Source organism: Nyctereutes procyonoides, unplaced genomic scaffold, assembly GCF_905146905.1.
Source record: "Nyctereutes procyonoides isolate TBG_1078 unplaced genomic scaffold, NYPRO_anot_genome, whole genome shotgun sequence".
NCBI lineage: Eukaryota > Metazoa > Chordata > Mammalia > Carnivora > Canidae > Nyctereutes > Nyctereutes procyonoides.
In genome coordinates this window covers 20,057,932-20,080,089 of record NW_026575047.1, presented here as the reverse complement: position 1 = coordinate 20,080,089, position 22,158 = coordinate 20,057,932, and the positions used below count along the sequence as shown (strand labels likewise).

Below are 22,158 nucleotides of genomic sequence, written 5' to 3'. Positions count from 1 at the left end.
CGACAGGGAGAAGGGGGAAAGAAGTCGGGGCAGACTTTTCAGGGACATGGCCCCAGATCTGAGCATAAAACATTGGAAAAGGGGAGGACGGTAAGAAACCACCTGGGAAAATATTTTTAAAAGAGGGGACTCCTGGGGGACTCAGTGGTTGAGCAACTGCCTTTGGCTCAGGGTGTGATCCCGGGGTCCTGGGACCAAGTCCCACATTGGGCTCCCTGCATGGAGCCTGCTCCTCTCTCTGCCTATGTCTCTGCCTCTCTCTGTCTCTCTCATGAGTTAAAAAGAAAAAAAAAAGAAAGAAAGAAACCACCTGGGTGTCTGTGGAAATGCAGGCAGCTGACTGACACTGGCTTCAGGAGGACACACAGCTGCTCCTGGAAGCCGACCAGCCATGAGGCAGACTGTGGTCAAGGTCTCACACTGGCGAGGTCCCACTGCTTTAACCAGAGGCTCAGAATGAGGACGGACAGCTGGATGTTGCCGGACCAGCCTCCCTTCCTCCTTCCCCTCCAGCAGAGCAGTCCTGATAGAAACATCCCCATCCTCTGCCCGCACCTCTGTGACCCCCTTTAACAGAGTCTTGCACTTCTCAGGAGACTGTGGTATTATTGAGCAGCTCTGGCTGTTAGAGAGTTCTTTCTTGCGTAGACCTGAAATCATCCCCTCCAGAACCTCCATAGATTTACTTGAGATGTGTGATCTATAGCCACAAAGAAAGAATCCTCCATTTCATCTGCTTGCTGGGCAGCCCTTTACCATTGGAAGACCTTTGAAGCTGTGGACTGTACCTATACGTTTGGGGGTGCTAGACAGGTGTCTGCGCAGTCCTGTTCCTGTCCTCCTTCCTCCAGAATCCTCACCTCTTTTGGGTCACAAGGTTACGAGGCTCCTAACCCTCTTCTTCTGTGCTCTCTAGTTGGCTCCCCCTGAATGAACACAGTGTTCCAAGGGCGAGCCAGTAGAGAGCAGACCACTGGCCACTCTGTCCCTGGACCTCCAAGGAGTGCAGTACCAGGATGGTTGATGTTTTAGCAACATCACCGCCAGCTGGTGTTCAAATAGTGGTGGGCCAAGTGCCCAGGGCACTGGCACAGGTGTCCTTCAGCCAGGCCTTTCCACCCCCAGACTGACTGACTGAATCTGAACATGAGACTTGGCCACCGCCCCTGCTGAGCATCACCTTTCTGGTTCGAGGCAGATGTCAAGACCCCGCCTCATTACAGCACTTCCTCAGCTAGCCAGGCCCAGGCTGTAGCCTGGTATCTGTGCATCAGAAGCAAAGCAGGTGCCACCCACGTTTCCTAAGGGAGGGGAGGAGCTGGGCCGACTCTGATCCAGGTGACCAGGGCATGCAGGGTGACCAGCGCATGCAGGGTCGGTGCTGGTCTGGCCATCACCATTTATCCCATTCTGGCATTGACGGGCCCCGGCATAGCCTGCAGCTTTGCAGCACACTCCCTGCTCATCATTATCTCCATTCATTCAGGCAGCAGAAAGCCCTTCATGAACATCGTGTGTGTGCCAAGTCCTGTTCTAAGAATACAGCAGAGGCTAAAACAGGAAAGAAAGAAATCTTTGTCCTCGTGGAGCTTGTATTCTAGTGTAAAGCCCCCCGAGCGTGGCCCTAACACAGAGCAAGTGCTCAGTAAAAATGTGATGTTATTGGGAGCAGCCCTCTTGCCTGCCATTCCAGGCGCAGACCCACAGAGGGCTGGAGTGGAGCTCTGGGGAGGAAGTCACTTTTGTTCCACCTGAAATGGAAAGCTTGGGCTGGGAATGAAGATAGGAGTTGCTTTTGGGGTCCCTAAAGGGTGGGTTTCCTCCAGTCCCTAAACCAACAGCACTTCGTGAACAGAAGTGAAAAATGATCCTAGTGCCCCTAACAGCAGACCACAGATAGATTTGAGAATAACAACCCCCAGAGCAGGGAATATTTCTGAGTGCTGACATTCAGTCCTCAGAACTGACAACACATTATCACTGGGGACATAAATATTATTATTCCCACGTGCAAAGAGGAAACGAGACACAAGGGGTCAGGTGACTGGCCCAAGGTCACACAGCTAGTAAGTAGCAAAGGAGGGATTTGAACCCACAAACACTAACCCCCGAGCCCTGAAAAGGGTGCCAAGAAGTCAACATTCAGAAGCAATGAGAAAAGTCTGTTGCTGTATGTTCCAGTGACCGCAGTGGACCAGCAGAGGGTATTTGTTTGGGTTGTCTCCCTAGAGGTGGGAGCCTGGGGAAAGGAGGAAGCATTTCCAAGCAATCTCCTCAGGGGGATTGCTCCTCAGGGGGATAGTCCTTCACCTGTTACCCCTGGGGAAAATGAGCGCAGTTCTCAAAGTAGCTCAGCGACGCAGAGGGGGGTGGTCAGGTGGTAGACAAAAACCTATTCAACTTGGAAGTAAAGTCACCTCAGGCCCTTTCCTGGCTGGAAAGGCTGAAGACGGGGGTCTGTAACCACAAACCACAGGTGTGTTTTCTCCTCTTCAGATTATGGCCGAACGGAAGAATGCCAAAGCCCTGGCCTGCAGTTCCCTACAGGAAAGAACCAATGTGAACCTCGACGTTCCCTTGCAAGGTAGGCGAGCAGCACCTGCTCCCTTCATGCTGGCGCTCTGCAGCCTGGTGAAGACCCAGAGGGCCTCGTGGGGTTCCCTGCCATTTCTAGTCTCCTGCAGAACCATGCTTAACCCACAGATGCTCACCGAGCACGCACTAGGGGGTCCTCCTGGCACAGAGTTTGTTTTGTGCCGACAGAATTAGGCACAAAGGACCAGGATGAGTTTTGTTGTTATTGGACAAAACTAGAGAATATTATCTTTAGTGCTTCTATAATTCATGTATAGCGTGAGATAAGAACCAGCTGGTCTAAAAATATGTGGGTTGACGTGGAAAAAAAATTTTTTTTGCCAACTATAATGATCACCGCCAAGGAGACTTCCTGCGGTGATTGTTTTGGCGATACGTACGAGCGCCGAGTCACTTGTTGCGCACCTGAAACTAACATAATGTTAGAGGTCAGGTCTATAAAATACAACTGGAGACACGTGGGGGGATGCTGTTACTTTTCCTGTCTCGGTGCCCTTTGTGATTCCGTTTTCTCTGGGCCACCAACCACTCCTCCCAAATAGACCATCAAAACCGCTGGATTTAGCATATATGAAAAAAGACAGCAGCAGCTTTTAATGCATCCATTCCACGTTCTGCTTTCAAATGCTTCCCTGCCTAGAAATGAAAGTCAGGTGGGATTTTGAGTGAGAGAGCCGCAGTGTCTGGTGGAAGAGATGCTCTTCTCACAGAACAGGGGCCGCACCCCCTCTAGCAACAGGACGTCGTGGCACGGGCGGTGTGCTGGGCAATCCGGACGGCGCACAGCGTGGCGGCCGGCTGTGGTGTGGGTGTCCGAACCACGATGAAAGTCTGTTGCTTTTGTTCTCCTGCAGTAGACTTTCCAACACCAAAGACTGAGCTGGTCCAGAAGTTCCATGTGCAGTACTTGGGCATGTTACCCGTAGACAAACCAGTCGGTATGTGAAACGTTTATGTCCTTTCACTTTGCAAGCGCTTGGGAGCTCCTGGGAGGTGATCGTCCCCCCGAGGGGTGGGCTCTGCTCCTCTAATCCCTCTCCCCCATCTTGAATCGGGCCCCTGCACTGTCACCAGCCAGGGCATGTACACGGTCCTGATCCAGAGAGCAATAGAGGACGGGCTAAGCTGCCCCATCACTTTGTCCCCAGAATAGAGGGACTTAACAGGGCAGACGCATGGCTCACGCTGCGGCGCGGAGATGCAGGATCCAGGGCTCCCAAGGGCTGCACCCTTCTCGCAGGGAGCCGCCCGCTCTGGGACCGGGTACCGCCATCAGTGCTGGTGACCACTGGGCAGGGGGGAAGGCGGAGGGAGCCCTCATGCCTTCCTTTCGAGGTGCCACCCCCAGGTGGCACACACTGCAGTTGGCTCACAGCCTGGGGCAGAGCTGGGTTGCTCAGCCGTACCATGCTCAAAGGAGGCTGGGACATGGAGCCTTCCCCTGGGGAGAAGAGGCTGCAGAGAAATCAGAACCCTTGTGCACTGCTTGGGAAAAAGTGAGATGGTCACAGCCACTCTGGAAAAAAAGTCTGGCCGTTCCTCCAAAGGTGAACCGCAGAGTTACCATTGGACTCGGCAGTTCTGCTCCTGAGCGTTTACCCAAGTGAAATGAAAACATCTTTCCACACCAACTCTCACAGCAGCGTTATTCATCAATGTCAAAAAGTGGAAACAAATGTCGATCAACTGATGAATGGATTAATAAAATGTGATACTGCCCCCCTCCCCCCCAAAAATGGGATACTGCTGTACTTGGTAATTTTACTTGGCAGTAAAGAGGCATGAAGTACCAGCATGGGTTGGCCTGGAAGACAGTACGCCAAATGAAAGAAGCCGGATGCAAAGAAACACGCCGTATGATCCCATGTGTATGACATGTCCAGAATAGACCAACCTCTGGACAGGCCAGGGGACTGGGAAGAAATAGATGGTGACCCCCTAAAACATACAGGCTTTCTTTTTGGGGTTATAGAAATGTTCTAAATTTGATTGTGGTGATGGTTTGCACAATCCCGTGAATATACCAGAAACCACTGCATCGTACACCTCCAACGAGTGAGCTATATGTGAATGATGCCTCAGTGAAGCTGCTGTTCCCACCTCCCCGCTCACACTGCCACACAACACCCCGCAGCAGGGCCCGGGGCATCGTGCACCCTGCTCAGGAGGCGGGCCTCCCAGATGTGGCCTTGTGTAAGGAGCAGAGGAAGGTGGAGGAAGGTGGGGTTTTCTGGAAGATGCTGGATTCTGTCCCATTCCCTTTCCCAAGACTCCTTGCTTAGGGAAAAGTAACATTTGCTTAAGTGCTATTTATGTACTCGGGGTGGGACTCTCTGGAAGGAAAGTAGTACCATGGTCCAGTTGGGTACCTCTCTGGAGGTTCTCATGACCCTTCTTTCTGTTGAAAAAGCTGTTTGTTTGTTTTTTTTCTTTCAAGCAATGAAATGCTCCCAACGAAATACCAAAAAGAAAAAGAAAAAGATCTGCTTGGGTGTAGCTGATACTGGGTGATTTGGGCCCACACTGGAGAGTGATAAATGGCTTTAGGAGCTTCCTCAGTGATCTGTTCTATCCACAGGAATGGATACCCTGAACAATGCCATAGAAAGTCTTATGACCTCGTCGAACCAGGAGGACTGGCTGTCTGTGAACATGAATGTAGCCGATGCTACTGTGACTGTCATCAGTGAAAAGGTGAGCGGGATCGTACGCGCAGTGGGTCTTCGTGGGTTACAATGAAACTGGCTACAGTAATCTTCCATGAAATGGAGACACAAAGCCAAGGCTGGACCTCTGGGGGTGTGCTTAATTGTGATTAAAATAGCCAGCATTTAAAATTTTTTTTTTCTTTTTTCTGTCCTTTGTGTCTGGATCTTGGCATAACTTTGCTTTTCTTTGAACTAAGAAGCATCTATTTTGGTACTCCCAATTCTTTCTTGCTCTGGTGCCCAAGAGATTGAAGTAATTTGCTAGAGGTACCTATATGACGCCGGCAGTCACTCATTGTGGGATTTGGTGTTCAGGCTCGTCTCCAGGCTTTCAGTATGGATTGGGCTGTTTGTCTGGAGTTGAGGCACAGGAGACACTTCTGTTGTGGAAAGTCCCCTGGTTCTGTCATTGGTAGCAGAGGCCACTGGTCATCAAGAGAAGCCAGCATTAGCCTCAAATCAAATTACCCATTCTTTGGTTAAGGAAACTGAGGCAAATAGTGCCCATGGTCACAACAACTAGAAGCAACAAGCTCACGATTCGGTCCAGGTGGTCTTCTCTAGGCTCGGGACCACTTCTCAGTTCACCCTCTGTGAAGCACCTGTTGTGGAAAGAGCACAAGGCGTTGGCCTGCTCTCGATACCGTCCACTGGAAGGTCACCTTCAAGCCCAGTTCCCCTTCTCAGAAGGCGTTAGGAGTGATGCTCACTGGCCCTGCCTGCCTCTCCAGCCCACCAAGCTGGGTCTTCTTAAGTCTCTAAATGTGTCGAGCCCCTTTCTCCCTCACCGTGTGCAAGTGCTGCTCCTTCTGTGCTCCACCCCTTTGCCTACCCAACCCTTACCCGGGTGTCAACCTAAACACCATTTCTCCCAAGAAAACTTCTTGGTGTCTCAGGCTAGTTTCATTTGCCTATGAAAGAATTCCATAGCACCTGAGTGAATATCTAGTAAGTTGAGATGTTAATGATCCAAAAGTCAACATTCTGGATGTGTTTACTAATTCAGAAATTGCATATGGTTGATGCAAAGGATGTGGTGTTTGTAAGAATGGATTCTGAACGTTTCTTTACACTGCATCATATGGATACCATATGGACGCCAGTTTGTGGAGGGGGAGGAGTGATTTGGCAGCTTTTCTACATGGTTTTAGATAGAAATGTGAAACAGTGTGCTACTTAGCATGAGAAGGAGATCCTGTAGCTCCTTTTCTCTTGGTGCTCTGAGGTTTCCAGTGGGTTCGCCTGGGCAGATGGGTTTTGAGCCACCAGGTGCCCTGTGTGGGCAAAGCCTAAGAAGTACACATGACACTGCCCCTGCCCACAGTGAACACACAGGCTTGGAGTGTGGCAGACAGAACAGAACACACAGAAGCACAGCTAGTGTAGTTTAGAGCACAGTTAAATGTCGATGAGACACCCATATAGTAGTGATGGCCTCTCCGGACATATTTAGAAAATACATGAGTCCTTTCTAAATCCAGTCTAGCTATATATTTTGAATACCAGTGTCTGTACGCAGCCACTCCAGGCTTGAGTCTATGATTTAAGAAATGAGCATGTTTATGACTGTCGCCTGGCTTCACAGACAGAGCGGGTTGCTGACCAGCATGTCTTGCAGAATGAAGAGGAAACCTTAGTGGAGTGCCGCGTGCGATTCCTGTCCTTCATGGGTGTCGGGAAGGATGTCCATACGTTTGCCTTCATCATGGACACTGGGAACCAGCGCTTTGAGTGCCATGTTTTCTGGTGCGAGCCTAATGCGGGTAACGTGTCTGAGGCGGTGCAGGCCGCCTGCATGGTGAGTAATCATGCTCCAGGGAGCTACTGGAGCTCCACGCCACTGCTTTTGTTTTATGTGCAGTAAATTAGTGCAGAGTTACTAATTTGAAAGAAAATACATCTAACCTCTAAAGTAATGCCTTGCTGTATAATGCCCTCGCTCCTGTGGATGCCATCCGTGATGACGAGCAGTTCGCCATCTCAACAGCCAAGGACACCCACAAGAAGCCGGACTGGATGGAGCTGCATTCTGTTGAGACTCCAGTGCCATTGAAAGCAGTGATCTTCAAAACTACAAATTGGAGGATTCTTAAGTCTTGATCCCTAATTAATTTCAGTATATGATCAGGAAATGTTGGCCATGTATGAGTTGGCACCGTTTAGAACCAACTTAGTACTTAAAAAATGCAGCGTACCAAATGATTTTTGTTTCAGATAGTTGGTTTAAGCATGTTGTTCTTACATATTTTATTTAATTTGTATCTGTGAACTCAGTCCTTACAGCAACTGTTTGGAAGGTGGTTGTTAGTTCTGCTTTATTTGTGAGAAAACAGAGGCTTAGAGAAAAGAACGGGGCTCAGGGTGCAGAGTTGGTAAGAGACAAAGCCTGCATTCGACCCCAAGTTTTTCAGGTGACAAAGCTGGTGCTCTGTGTACCATGTATATGATTTCAAACAAACAAAAACACTTCATCATTCATTCTGCCAATATCCTTTCAGCACCTGTTATGCCGGGCACTGAAAAAGTTCTAGAAAAATTGCAGAACAGAATGGATATAGGCATCCAAACCTGGGGTGGGTAGTAATTCTTAGCAACAGCAGGTTGGGTTGCTGGAACCAAGTAAAGAAGGTGAGGTCTGTATCATGAAGGGCCTGTGATGTCATGCCAAGGTGATTATCTTCAGCAAACAGGAGAGGTGTTAAGCAGGAGAGATGAACTGATACTAGATTTTAAAAGCATACTCCACAAAAAAGAAACCAAAGTAGGGACCCCTGGGTGGCTCAGCGGTTGAGCATCTGCCTTCAGCCCAGGGCATGAACCCAGGGTCCTGGGATTGAGTCCCGCATCAGGCTTTAGCAGGGAGCCTGCTTCTCCCTCTGCCTGTGTCTCTGCCTCTCTCTCTGTCTCTCAGGAATAAATAAATAAAATCTTTAAAAACAAAAACAAAACAAAAACAACGTAGAGGATGGGTTTAAAGGACAAGGCTGAGGTGGGGAGCTCGGCCAGGAGGCCATACTGGTCCAGATGTGAGTTTCAGAGGGTCTAATCCAGGACAATGGCAGGAGCAAATGGCTTGGGATGTTGTAGAGAATTGCCTGGCTGGGGATGAGGAATACTGAATTTAAAGCACCTGTTCATTTAACTCAACCCACCATTTATGGGCTGGACCCTGGGACTAAGATCCTTGCATTACAGAGCTTAGGTAGATGGGGAGACACATAAACCAAAATTCTGCTGTAGTGTAAAAGGTACTGTAAATGAAAGTATTAAAATCACACTGGCCTGAGAAGTACCAGGAGGAAAAAGATGTAGAGACCCTGAAGGTGGACCAAGTCGGATATGGAAGGGGTAGCTCGAAGCACAGCAGTGAGGGTTTTGCTTCTGGTTTTCCGATGGGGGGTGCAGAAGAATTCGCACATTTTTTAGGCAGAGGGAAATGAGCTAGTAACACTGGATTGAACCGGGGGTCATACACACAGTTGGGGCAAGGTCTTGGTGGTAGATTAAGAGCCTTGGGTTGGGGTTTAGCCTAATTGGGTCACAGTGATCCCGAGAGTAGCCAAATGCTAAGAATCCAAGAGGTGGTGTCGCAGGAGGTTGCAAGAGGTTGCTAGGCCAAGAATGAAGGCAAAGACTGAGATGGGATGTAGATGGCAAAGGCCAGGCATAAGAACAGGGGGCCAGCTGACTTCCCCTTGAAGGACATCTTTGAATGAAGAGGGGAGGAGGAAGGAGGGAGGGGAAGAGCTGGCGGGGTTCTGACACCGTGGGCCTCTGTCTGGGATAGGGTTTCCCCTCAAGTGCTATGGAGCCAGGAAGCAGACTCAGATCCCCTGCAAGTGAAGGGGCGGGAGGGGGGCAAAGCTGGTGGAGGAGTCCAGATGAACCCCCCGGCCCAGCGCAGGACACTCAGGGGATGAAGACAATGGGAAGTGGAAGCACCCAGTCAAGCAAAAGTGGGGGGTGACCCTTGAGGTATTTCACGAAATGGAAAAGATCCTAACAGATGGTTTTAGTTGTAAAATGAATGGCTTTCCGCCTTAACTGTACATTTTAAATGCTGGTGACAAATAATTAGCTTTATCACTGGTTACAGCTTATTTTCTGATTCTCAGCCTCATTTTCTCTCTGAGAAACCATTTTTACTCATTTGCTTATGATTTTAATTGTAACAGGGTGACCAGCTGAAGCGGCTCGGCCAGTCCAGTATGAGGCTCACTGGTGACATCACACTCTCCTCTACACTCAGATTCCAGCATTTCTGACTCAGTGGCTTTCCTCTTCAGTCAGATCCACACGAATCTGTCTCTGAAATATCTACGCGTGAATTTACACCATATCAAATATCTGGGGGTGTTAACACATTCTTTTGAATCTACTTAATTTTTAGGCACTTTTTGCAGTTGTGTGGTATAGGCCAGCTGAAGATATTTTGGTGGCATCTAGAATGAGAGGGGGAGCCTTCATGAAATTCACCAGGTGCAATTTTGATTCACACCAGACACACCTGACAGTAGAGATGCCTAGTCGGGTGTACTACGATGCCACACCTGTCCATTTACAGATCTGTGCTCTGGAAGTCTGTGCTTTGGGTAATACAGACCTAGCAAGATACCTGACCCAGAGGAAACTTGAGAAATCAGTTTCAGTTTCTTGGATGATTGGATCAAAAGGAGCCAGTTCTGTAGCCTCGGCATTGGGACTCAGAGTCCTTCCTGTAGATAGTTCATGCTTCCCACAGGGAAGCGTCAGCCTGTTTCGCACTGTACTAAAGAACCCATAATGTTTAAGCAGAGTTTAAAAAATCAACCACGGAATGATTTTAAAGTGCTTCAATTAGGAAAAAACATTTGGTAAATTTTAACCTCCTCATCTAATTTTGAGGAATTACTTTTCATTAATATAAGAGTGAAAAAAAAAAGTGAGTCGATTATATTTCTGAAGGAGAGAAACTATCTGGGGTGCCAACAGTGCTCATGGACATTTTAAATTCCATGAGGGTTTAGGGGCTTCTGGCTTGGGCAGTGGAGTGTGTGACTCTTGATCTCGGGGTTGTGAGTTTGAGCCTCATGTTGGGTGTAGAAGCTACTTAAACTTTTTAAATCCATGAGGATTCAAGCTTGCAGATAAAATGTATCCTGAAATCTTATACATCATTCTTTTTTATTAAAGCAGGAAACAGGAGGGAGAGCAAATACTTATGAATGCCTTCAGTGTTGCTAGGCCTGTTTTCAGCCTTCTGCAAGGATTCCTTATTCATAATGCCCTCTGTAAAGGTCCCAGTTCTGTGCCATTTTACATGGAAGAAACTAAGGCTGAGAGATGGAATAACTTGCTTGGGTCAGAGTTCACATAAGGGACAGAGCCTCGCTTCAGTCTGTGCCCTTTCCACCATGTTGTCTCCCAGTTAGCCATGAGCAGTTACCTCTTGTACAGAGATGTACATGTCTCCAACAAAACTCAAATACTGTCTCTCCTGATCCTTTTCATTAGCTCTTTGACTATTAGGTACATTAATTGCAACCTGCCTATCTGTATAGAGAACAAGTAGACGATGGAGATGGATGTGGAAAGCCATAACTTTCAACTTTGTTGAGCTGAATGATCTGTTTTTCTTTAGGCAGGCTCCACACCCAGCACAGAGCCCAATGCGGGGTTCGATCTCACAACTCTGAGATCAAGACCTGAGCTGAGATCAAGGGTTGGATGCTTAACCGACTGAGCCACCCATGTGTCCCAAGCATAATGATCATTTGGGAGCATTTAAAATATCCACATTGGGGCAGCCTGGGTGGCTCTGCGGTTTAAGCACCTGCCTTCCGCCCAGGGCATGATCCTGGAGTCCCAGGATCGAGTCCCACATCAGACTTCCTGCATGGAGCCTGCTCCTCCCTCTGCCTGTCCCTCTCTCTCTCTCTCTCTCTCTCTATCATGAATAAATAAATAAAATCTTTAAAATAAATAAATAAAAAAATAAAAATAAAATACCCACATTGGGACGCCTGGGTGGCTCTGTGGTTGAGTATCTGCCTTTGGCTCAGGGCGTGATCCTGGAGTTCCAGGATTGAGTCCCACATTGGGCTCCCCACATGGAGCCTGCTTCTCCCTCTGCCTGTGTCTCTGCCTCTCTCTGTGTGTCTCATGAATAAACTCTTTTAAAAAATAAATAAAATAAAATACCCACATTAAGAAAAGAAATAACTCTTGGATTTATGTTTAGGAGCTAAGTCATTACGTTTTGGAAGTAAATGCATTGGTGAATTAAAATCAAACAAGAAGGGATGATATGTCATTAATGACCATAAAACATTTTTGTTTTATTTCAGTTACGATACCAGAAGTGCTTGGTAGCCAGGCCACCTTCACAGAAAGTTCGACCACCTCCTCCGCCAGCAGACTCCGTGACCAGAAGAGTCACGACCAATGTAAAACGAGGGGTCTTATCCCTCATTGACACTTTGAAACAGAAACGCCCTGTCACAGAGACGCCATAGCTGCATATGTCCAAGGATTCTGGAATATTTACCTGAAGATTGAATAGCTACACTAAAGAAGATGAACTGATACCTGGCCTTCCATTCAGTTGCTGATGCTTTGTCTTCAGAGAATTTATCCTTAACCAAACAGTGTTAGACAAGCATGTTCTCTCGTCTTGCCACCATCATGTGATATGAAAAGAAGCATGACTAATTTTTTTTGCTATGAGTCAGATACATCATGAGCAGTGGAAGGTCTTTTTCTTATTGTAAATACCGTGAACATTACTTAACTTCACATACACAGAGAAGAATGTGGCCACACCCCTCCTAGTGAACTCATGCGGAGTCCTTGGAGCAAATGACACCTGAGTTAGTTTCACTGTCTTCTTGACTGGATCTGTCACAAGCAATGTTTAAGTCCTACAGCACTTTGCCCTGTTTCCAACTTTGGAGTAGCCACTGCATACCAGATACCATTGAATTGCTGTTAAAATAGGATGATGAGTTTTTGTTTCAGTCTTTCATAAAATTGAACCTTTTGTTGACACAATTGGCTGTTGGCATCAGGACAGGAACCAAATGGCAGCTTTCCTTGACGAGCTCTTTGACACACAGACACCATTTCATGTCTACAGCTGTTTGTGGGATGTTGGGGGAAAAGTGAACTTCAAAAGTGAAAAACAAACCAAATTTGAGAAATTAAAATGAACAAAAAAATAGCCTTTCTAGATGGTTTTCAAACCGATTATTTAAAAAAAAAGATTTAAGAAAATCATAAGGCATTTTGGGTGGTACATATTTCAAACTTCTGCCTTATATTGTACAATGCAGCTAGAGAATTATAGTTCACTATGGCCATTCTCTACATAAACAACATTACAATGAAATATTCCTCGTAAGCCTTTCATCCTTAGTTTGATAATCAGCCAATATGCAATTTGGAGTTGAGGGAGTGTCATTCATACTTTGACTCTCTACCACCATGTCATTATGTTAGTCCTCCTAGTGAAATGTCCTGCTAGGATTCTGTATGCAGTCTTACCTTCCTGCTTTTTGCCCAGAAAGCTGTCTGTCCAACATGTATTGTCCATGGCAACAAATTACATTAAATCGAATCTTTCTGAATTTATGTATTTAATATTAGAATTTGTTGGACTTTACTAGATATATTTTTAAATTTATATTTTTTCCATTTTTTTCAAGATTTAAAAATTTCGTATCAGAGCGAAATATACACAGCAACAATGAACTGCTTAACAAGTGTCCCAAAAATAACATTTTCTCACCTCTAAAGATACACAGATTTAGACTCTTATTGACATTGTTGTTTTAAAAAGAAGTTGCTAAGGAGACCAATCTAAATATTAGCCTTAGTTAACTTTTTAATGTCAAAATTAACATTTTTAAGACATCCAGTTATAAAAAGTAACACTTTGTTTATCCACTACTATGTTCTTGTCAAAACGGTTTCCACAGTCTTATCACATTTGAGCCTTAACAGGTAGAGAAAGGTACTCTATAAACACATTTGAGAAATAAAAATATATATAAACTACCAAGAGGCTCAGTCACTTAGCCTAAGATGTCTCAAAACTTTATGAGAGAGCCAGGACCAGAACCCATGCTTCCCAACTCTGTTATACGTTATGTTGCTTCCACATCAGTGAGGGTTTCTCCAGAATTACCCTGGGCATAACTGGTTATTATTAAAAAAAAAGAAAAGAAAAGAAAAGAAAGAAAAATCTTTGAATTCCCTGTATAAATAGGGAAATACATCCAAATTCCTCATGCAGTGGTATTAATCATAAAACCATTGCCCTCACTCAGTCCAGGCCTATTTTCCTACAGTGTGCCTCAAACGTGTTGCAGAGAACAGGATCCTACACGCAGCACAAGCCTGTTCAACTCACGAGATTTTCCAGAGATGACGTTACTTGTGGTAGAGATATTCCTAACCCATGGTACTTAGCCACCAGAGAACATGATGGAGTCGGTGGCCTCCTGCCTCCGTTCCCTCAGAATCCTGGAACTGTTGGCTGGCACTGTAGTGTTGTGACAAAAAAGATGCCACCCTAGAAAGGAGTTCTGCTTCTCACCAGCCTATATACTAGTCTATCTGAAGTAACCAGTGCCATCCTAAGAAATTATCGCATTAAGAAAATCCTTACCGTGCCCTTCGAAAAGCTGTTTAAAATTTAATGATGATGGTCTTTCATCACGATCTCCGCAGGGAAAGAAAGGTTCTAGTGTGAGAAAAATTCTGAATCAGTCACCCACTTCTCTACTGGAAATCTCTACCAGAACCTACTGTTCATTTTTTAAGGTATACCTTTGTTTGTTTTCAGGATCAAGAATACTGAGCTAGCTTTAAGTAGCAAACTGATTAATATATGCAATTATAGAATGTGTTAAGATGAATGATAGGCTTTACATACTGAAAACTTTACTGCAGATATTCTGTTTTGAAAATAGCTTTGCGTACTAAATGCAATTAATTTTGTAAAATCCATTACGTTAAACAGAGCGTTCAGACACTTTCTGCCATGGCCAAAAAGTACGTGTGACAGTATGTGTGTATTTCTCTGTGAGAGGGCGCGGTGTCTCACCCGACGCTGAGGTGACACTTGAGTTATCTATGCATCTTCTTTAGACCTGCGACGCGGTAAACAGGCGGCCATGTCCGCTATTCCTCGTACGTCTTATCATTGTTTTAATTAACCTGTTAAATACGGCTTGAAATATTTTTATTTTATTTATTCTATTTTTACTGAAATATACTGCATTATTGTGTTAATGTATTATCTTGACTGGATAGTATCTCACAGTGTATCCAGGCCTAAGTAATCTCAGTGAACTATACATCGCCTAAAAGGTGGTTTTGTAATGATTTGTAGTCACATTTTTATTGGAATATGTAGAAGAAATGGCAAAATGCTTAAAGTTCCTTTTATTTTTTAAAAGCAGCTAGATAGACGCAGACTTGCCACCTCATATATGTGCTCCTTGGCAGCATCAAGGGGAATAGCCAACATGCCTATGGCAAAAACTTTACTTTGCAAACCTGAAGCACTGCTTGGGTGCTTTGTTTTTATATTCTTCACAGCACATGTGATCTCATCTAAAAGACACATGTCCACAAGCCCTTTGTTTCCACCTGGATAGAAGATCACCTATAGCTAATTAGGACCATTGTTTTTTGTTTGTGTCTGTCTGGTTGCATGAAGGGACATTTAGACCCATTTCCATTAAAATAAGTTCTTTGTGATAAACTGTTGGCACTGCTACTTTTTTACAAAATCCACTCTGATTTTATGATGGAGATTTGTAAGATGATTCTACACCAGGTCATTTACTAGAAAGCCCCAAATTCTTTCCTCCTTTTCTCATATGATGGCCTCATTTCATAAGCATTTGCAACACAAATTCATGAATTCCCACGAAAAGCAGAGCCCTGAGACTAGCACAATTTAACTAATAAAACCATTAGCTCTCTAGGTTGCCAGGCTTCCTTAACCTAATACACAGCTGACATGTGTGCTACACAGCCAGTAAAATGAAGTTTAATTTAGTTCAGCTTCAGAGAAAAGATTCCGCTCACACTTTTATCAATGAGAGCACTCCTTGCCATCCAAAGCAGCTTGTTTATCCTGAAAGAACATTTGGTTTTGCTTTCTGCCCCCTTTGCTGTTGACCACTTTTACACATTTAAATGTAATATGTTGTGAGAATAAACTTAGCTGCACAAAATGTCTGGCTCATTCATCTGCCATCTCAGTCCTATCGATCCAGGAATGGAAATAACCAGTGTAGAATCTCCACGCTAGTCATTCTCTCTTCAGATGATTCTAACCTCAAGTTAAAAACCACGTTAGTAATGAAAGATTGTGCTTTGACTGTTACTGCAGGTTTCCACCTGGTAAGAACTATAGTCACTTTAAATTTTGAGTAATTTATCGCACTGCCCTGATGGGGCAATCAGGAAGGGCAGCTGGCATCCTTAGTCACCAGCTCGGGATGGGTGGGAGCAGTCTTCCTAGTATTAAGAGTCTAGCTTTCATTACTTTAAAGAACCTGATGTTAATAAACAATAATGTTGTACAAGCACTAAGTCCAAAATCCAAGGTAACCAGAAGAGCCAGTTAGATGTGGGCTAGTTTAACTGCCAGATCCACATGAGATCAGTGTGTACCCATTTCTCCTTGTTGTCCATTTTGCAATCCCTCCCTCCCCCATCATAGCTTCTTCTTAACTCTATCAAAGGCAGTTACTCTGAAGGAACAAAATTTCATTTTGGTTTCGGGTATTACATTAGTGGTAAGTAATTTCAGACAAAATTTGCTATTGGAGAATCTACCAGTAAATTCATTATTTTAGGTTTTTGCAGCGCTTTGCTCTAAGAAGCTCAAGAAAGGAAAATGTGAGTGTAATCAGTATTCTCCTTCACTAGCATTCTCACAGTTTTATCCAGTCTTTTTCCCTTTTTACGAAAGCACTTAAATAATTGATGGTGTTCTTCTTAGAAGACCCTCAAAGAAAAAAAAAGACCCTCAAAGAAGAACACTACAAGCTTAACCGTTCAAAATCTCCATATATTTCTAGAGAAAAATAGTGACAGGATGAGTGCTGAGATACTGAAAATAAGTGGCTTAAATTGTGATACGACATGAATCACAAGCTTATCAGAAAAATATCATGAACTATTCCTCCACGATGAATTATCTTTTTATAACATCACAGAAAATAAATATCTTAAACCTGCTACTTTGGGACAATGGAATACTTTTCAGCCTTGGGCAGGGGAAGAGGCAGGAGGAATAAGCGGTTCCAGGGATAAAATACTAGCTCTTTACCCAACAAAGTTCAATTCAGCTGCCCTAGCTAGCGCTCTAGAGGCCTGGGACACTCAGAGCCAGACAGTAGGGAGTAGGAGGAAAGACCTTATTTTTGAAACTGGTCTCATTTTTTATTTTTGAAATCAATAAATTAAGCTGAGCGTTTAAAACATTTCTGTACTTTTTGAGAGTCATAATTGAGAATTCTTTGGGGATTTAAAATAGAAGTTCAAGTATAAAAAGGCTTGTTGCCTTTCTTCCCTGACACATTCTGATAAATGTAAATTTTCAGCTAAAATAAAGATTTACTACTACTAAAATGAAATCTGCCATTTTGTTTATCCTCACTTCAAGTGAGAAAATGAAGACTAGAATGTTAGAGCTGATACAGGCCTAAAAATTCATCTTGAAGAGGATAATAGTCTACTGAAATCATGCCGCCTGACTTGAACATTTAGGAATTTACATAAAACTGTTCAACACAACTGGATTCTGAAAATAGAACTTTATATTCAAACTTTATGAATGTGTCTATGAACATATTTTAAACAATAGGTTTCATAGTCGTAACTTACTTGATTTAATGTTAATTTTTGTTTCCATGATGAAAAACCAATCAATAGACCCAGAAATGATCATCATACCAATTCTTGATAGGCAACTGATAATACATTCAAGATGAATTGACTTTTAATATAATTAACATAGTGCTACAATGTATTTTAATTGTGCATCAGAAATGATTTACTGAAGTTTGATTACCGAGTGCCATTTGATAGGACTTGTAGATTTTACTGTTTCACCTGATCTTGGAACAGAAGCAGACACTTTTATGGATCTCTTCAATAATAGGTGTCACTTGCATTCAGTTTTCCTCCCCCTCAGAATTATTACGAATTAGATGGAAATCTGTGTACAGTCACTTTTCCACAACTGTGATTGGCATGGTCAGAAGGGAAAGCTGACTATGTTCAATCTGCTCGGGATCCTGGAAGCTCTTCCAAGGAGAAACAGTTTTCACTCTGGTAGCATTCAGCTGAACTACCCACACCTGGAACTTCAAAATTGCCTGTCCTTCCTACTCAATCACATCACAAAAACACATGCCATCCCGTGTTTAAAGAATATTTTGATATTTAAGAAAAAAAAATCGACCTCCATAGTGATGGAAAATGTCAAACCACAACTGAATAGATACAGAAAAGTGACCTCAAGTAGGCGTGAAGGCCAGCATCTTTTCCCTGGCCACACTTTCCAGTCACCAGCCCCACATCTGTTATGAGGCAGTGTTTCCCTGCAGGAAAAACTTGCAGCTTCCTCTTAAAACAGTATCCTGAGTCCAGACCGAAAGTTAGCAAGAAGACAAGTTCTAACAGCTGATACTGAGTCTACAGCCGGACATTCTAGAACAGATCAGCACTGAACTGTTGAAATGTAGGAATTCTGCTTTTGTTGGATCACTTACATTATTTTCTCACTTGTCCTAATTCTCTTGAAGGTAATATCACATTTAGAAGATACTAAGTGACCAAAGGATGAGTATCTTGTGTAGGGTTATCTAACCTTCAGAGAAATATCAGACTTTGAAAAAAAAAAAATTTAACTGCTCTTGACCCCTGTAAAAAACACAAGACAGTCAAAGCCATGGTCGAGGACGCCGGAGTAGGGAGGAAGGTAAGTTTTCTTTAGGCTTTTCCCCTCTTCTGGTTATTGATGGTGAGGGAAAGTAGCTGGGCATGACAGTCTTGGGTCCAACCCAACGATAGTAAAAATGTTGAGTTGGTAGCTGAGATTTGATCCCTTGGGAACTTGAAAATGGCAACATTACCGGAGGCAGAACAATTTCGATGGGTTTCAGAGCAATCACTCTGTCTTCTGAGCGAGGTCTTAGGAAGCTGGTCTGCCGTTCATATGGTCTGGGGTGAGCTGTGTTCTTCGTAAGTGTAGGCGCTAAGGGATTGTTGGCAGGCTTGCCAGGTTTTCTGACCTGTGAGGAAGAACTTGCTGGAGTTGCATTTTTCTGTGGAAAAGATGTTTTTGTTAATATCTCTGGCCGATTAGCTTTTGCATTTGTTTCTCGATTCAGGAACTCAGTGATTTTCATTTGGATCCCGTTATTGTCATTAGTGGGAGCTTTTGGCAATGATGTTTTTGATTTTTTCTTCTTCTTCTCCCGTTTTGAAGATTTACCTAACTCAATTCCATCCAATAGACCTTTTGCTGCAGCCCGGGCCAAAACATCCTTCACAGACACTGTCTCAGATGGGTCCCGCTACAATTAAAAAGAGGCAGTTACTACATGTTGGAGTTGTATATTATAAATTCTCCCAGCATTTCAGTAAAAATAAAAGAGTATCTTTATTACTATAAAGGAAATGGTTTTCAGTCCTTATTCCCAAATATATCCCATAAACCTCAGCAAATGACTTTTTACTTTAAACTTCCTCATTTGTAAATGTGATAGAAAAAAAAAATTCTAGAGCTTATTTTTTCCATGTGAGCTAAGATGAACTACATGTTGGCAAAGTGCTTGGAAAGGTAGGGGTGGAGAGCAGATACGCAAGGATCGCTCAGGAGGAATGGAAAGAGAAAAAGACGGATTTGGGGGCACCTGGCCGGCTCAGTCAGAAGAGTAGGCCACTCTTGATCTCAGGGTCATGGGTTTGAGCTCCGTGTTGGGTATAGAGCTTCCTAAAACAAATGAGCTTTTAAAAAAGGGATTAAAAAATAAATAAATAAAATAAATAAAATAAAAAATAAAATAAAAAAGGGATTTTTGTGTCACACAGTAAGCACACCATTTCAAAATCTTCACAAAGTACCTAGGTTCCTCTTTATGAGGTTTGCAGTTTCTTAATTCAAAGCATGACATGGATTGGAATTTTCCCCCTTACCTCCCTTGTTAGAACAGAAAGAAAACAACCATTGGTAATTTCAGATGGTTCCATTCTGAAAAATTTATCAGTAGACAGATGTATTTCCTTTAAGGAACACATTGGAAGAACAGGAGGACTAAGCCTGCAATAGATATGAGCCAACAGGAGATGGTTAGAATGACTTGTTTGCCAATCAAGAGAGACAGTAAATTGCGACAATTTTTTCTTCTAGTATGTTTTCTAATCATTTAAGCACAAATCCCAAATAAGAATAAAATGCTGAATCAGAACAATATTATAAATTAAAAGCTCTACTATTTCATATTAGCTCATAATTTATTTTGCTTCCCAAGGTTTCCATCTTTAAACAACCATGCCAAGAATACCAGCCTTTCTACAAATTAAAATCTCTTCCAAGTTGCTAATATGTTAACCAAAAGACTTCCATTATCAAAACAGGTAAATATGTATAGTAATCACAAAGATATAATAGAAAAAACTTTTACTTTCACATGTTGTCAAAATACAAAAAGTATGACTTCCTTCTTTTGGTTACTTTTTGCACAATTACAATATAAAAATATAGCCTATCGTTTTAACTACATTATTCTTCCCAACCACTTTTTGAGTATTAGTGAATGTGTTACACAATGCTCAAGAAAGTGCATAACAAAGAAAAGATTTTGTGCCAGAAACATAAAAATCTCTAATCACTATTATGTGTAAAATAACATTTTGGTTTTTATATTTACTATTTAATTTCTCATTCAGTAGTAAGTGGTTCATTCATAAAAAACAATTCTTATATTCCCATACTTTTACAATTAAAATATATTTAATCAAAGCAGTATTTTCCCATATAAATTAAAGTATCAGGAACTCTTTTGTCAATAATTTTGTATATTTTGAAATTTAACACCATTTTATTTTTTTCAAGTTTTTATTTAAATTCTAGTTAGTTAACCTACAGTGTAATCTTAGTATCAGGTATAGAATTTAGTGATTTACAACCATTTTAAATGTATATTTATTCATTCACTATTTGCCTACTGTGTGCTAAGTACATAAATATTAATTCTCTTAAATAGTTTACAATTTAGTTGAAGAAACTAATCAGTTTATAATAATATAAAAAAGACCCAATAAGAATGCTGAGCCAAATAGAGGCAAAATCATGTAGGAATACAGAAAAAGGTACAATTAACTCCGGCCATGGGATAGCAAATATGAAGATTCCACAGAAGTACCACCATTGGTGCTGTGTCTTGAAGAATGAGTAAGTTTCCAATACTGTAAAGAAAGTATTTCTAGGTAGAAGAAAGAACACGAACAAAAGCAAAGTGTCATAAAAATGTGTGTTCATACCTTACAATCCAGCAGTTGTGCTACTAGATATTTACCCAAAGGATACAAAAAATACAGATTCAAAGGGATACATGCATCCTAATGTTTACAGCAGCATTATCAACAATAGCCAGAGCAAAGAGCCCAAATGTCCACTGACTGATGAGTGGATAAAGAGGATGTGGAATATGTACATAATGGAGTATTACTCAGCCATCAAAAAGAATATGTTGTCATTTGCAGGGACATGGACGGAGTTGGAAGTGTGTTATGCTAAGTGAAATAAGAGAAAGACAAATACCATATGATCTCACTCATATGTGGAATTTAAGAAAAAAAATAGATGAACATCATGGGAAGAGGGAAAAGAAAAAAAGGAGAGAGGCAAACAATCCGTAAGAGACTCAACAATAGAGAACAAACTGAGTGTTGTTGGAGGGATTGGGTGGGTGATAGGCTAGATGGGCAATGGTGATTAAGGAGGGCACTTGTTATGATGGACATTGGGTATTGCATGTAAGTGATAAATTGCTGAATTCTACTCCAGAAACCAGTATTGCACTGTATGTTGACTACCTAAAATTTAAATTAAAAAAAAAAAATTTGGGGGGCAGCCCCGGTGGCACAGCGGTTTGGCGCCACCTGCAGCCTGGGGTGTGATCCTGGAGACCCGGGATCGAGTCCCACGTCGGGCTTCCTGTAGGGAGCCTGCTTCTCCCTCTGCCTGTGTCTCTGCCTCTCTCTGTGTGTGTCTCTATGAACAAATAAACAAAATCTTTAAAAAAAAATAATAATTTAAAAAATGTGTTCAGAGTAGAGCAAGTATTTCCATTTGGCTGGAACATAAGGTGAGTAAGGGGATGTAGAGGTCACTTAGGATGCAAACAGACACAAGTGACTTCAAATGACATGCGAAAAGGTGGTGCAAATGGTGGTTCTTAATAAATGTTTATGCTGAACTAAGTTGAAATATAATAGCTGTGTAGGTTCCAAAGGCAAGAGTGTCAGCCACTCCTCTCACCAACCTTGTAATGAACAAACTGAATTTCTGAGGCCTATTCATATATATGCTCTACACAAATAGAAATCCTCAAAAAAAATCTATTTGCATAAGGTAAAGAATACTCTCTCTGAAAATAATGATTTCTTACCAGTTTGGAACATATTTAGTTCCAGAATGTAAATAAGAAGGTTGGGATTTTGTCAATCTTAATTTATAATATATTCCTAGCACCTAAAAGAATGCCTTATACATAATATTCAGTAAATGTTTAATACATATGATATATTTTAGCTATATATGCTGTCTTTTTAATGGTAATAA

At 42.8% G+C, this 22,158-nt stretch overlaps 2 protein-coding genes across 9 annotated transcripts in view; one reads left to right on the top strand and one right to left on the bottom strand.

The window, feature by feature from the left end:
• The window catches only part of APBB2 (amyloid beta precursor protein binding family B member 2), a 378,025-nt gene extending 362,974 nt beyond the window's left edge, over positions 1 to 15,051 (top strand). For all 8 annotated transcript variants that reach the window (XM_055326622.1, XM_055326620.1, XM_055326618.1 and 5 more), the window contains 5 exons: positions 2,497 to 2,584; positions 3,450 to 3,533; positions 5,174 to 5,289; positions 6,922 to 7,101; positions 11,630 to 15,051. In XM_055326622.1, coding sequence (XP_055182597.1) covers positions 2,497 to 2,584; positions 3,450 to 3,533; positions 5,174 to 5,289; positions 6,922 to 7,101; positions 11,630 to 11,797 — 636 coding nt within the window. In that variant the 3' untranslated portion in view covers positions 11,798 to 15,051. The remainder of the gene's footprint in view (positions 1 to 2,496; positions 2,585 to 3,449; positions 3,534 to 5,173; positions 5,290 to 6,921; positions 7,102 to 11,629) is intronic.
• A 1,299-nt stretch (positions 15,052 to 16,350) lies between these two features.
• NSUN7 (NOP2/Sun RNA methyltransferase family member 7) overlaps positions 16,351 to 22,158 on the bottom strand; it is a 76,631-nt gene continuing 70,823 nt past the window's right edge. The window contains exons 13-14 of the mRNA XM_055326164.1: positions 19,509 to 19,632; positions 16,351 to 18,886 (exon numbers count right to left, since the gene is read on the bottom strand). Coding sequence (XP_055182139.1) covers positions 18,251 to 18,886; positions 19,509 to 19,632 — 760 coding nt within the window. The 3' untranslated portion in view covers positions 16,351 to 18,250. The remainder of the gene's footprint in view (positions 18,887 to 19,508; positions 19,633 to 22,158) is intronic.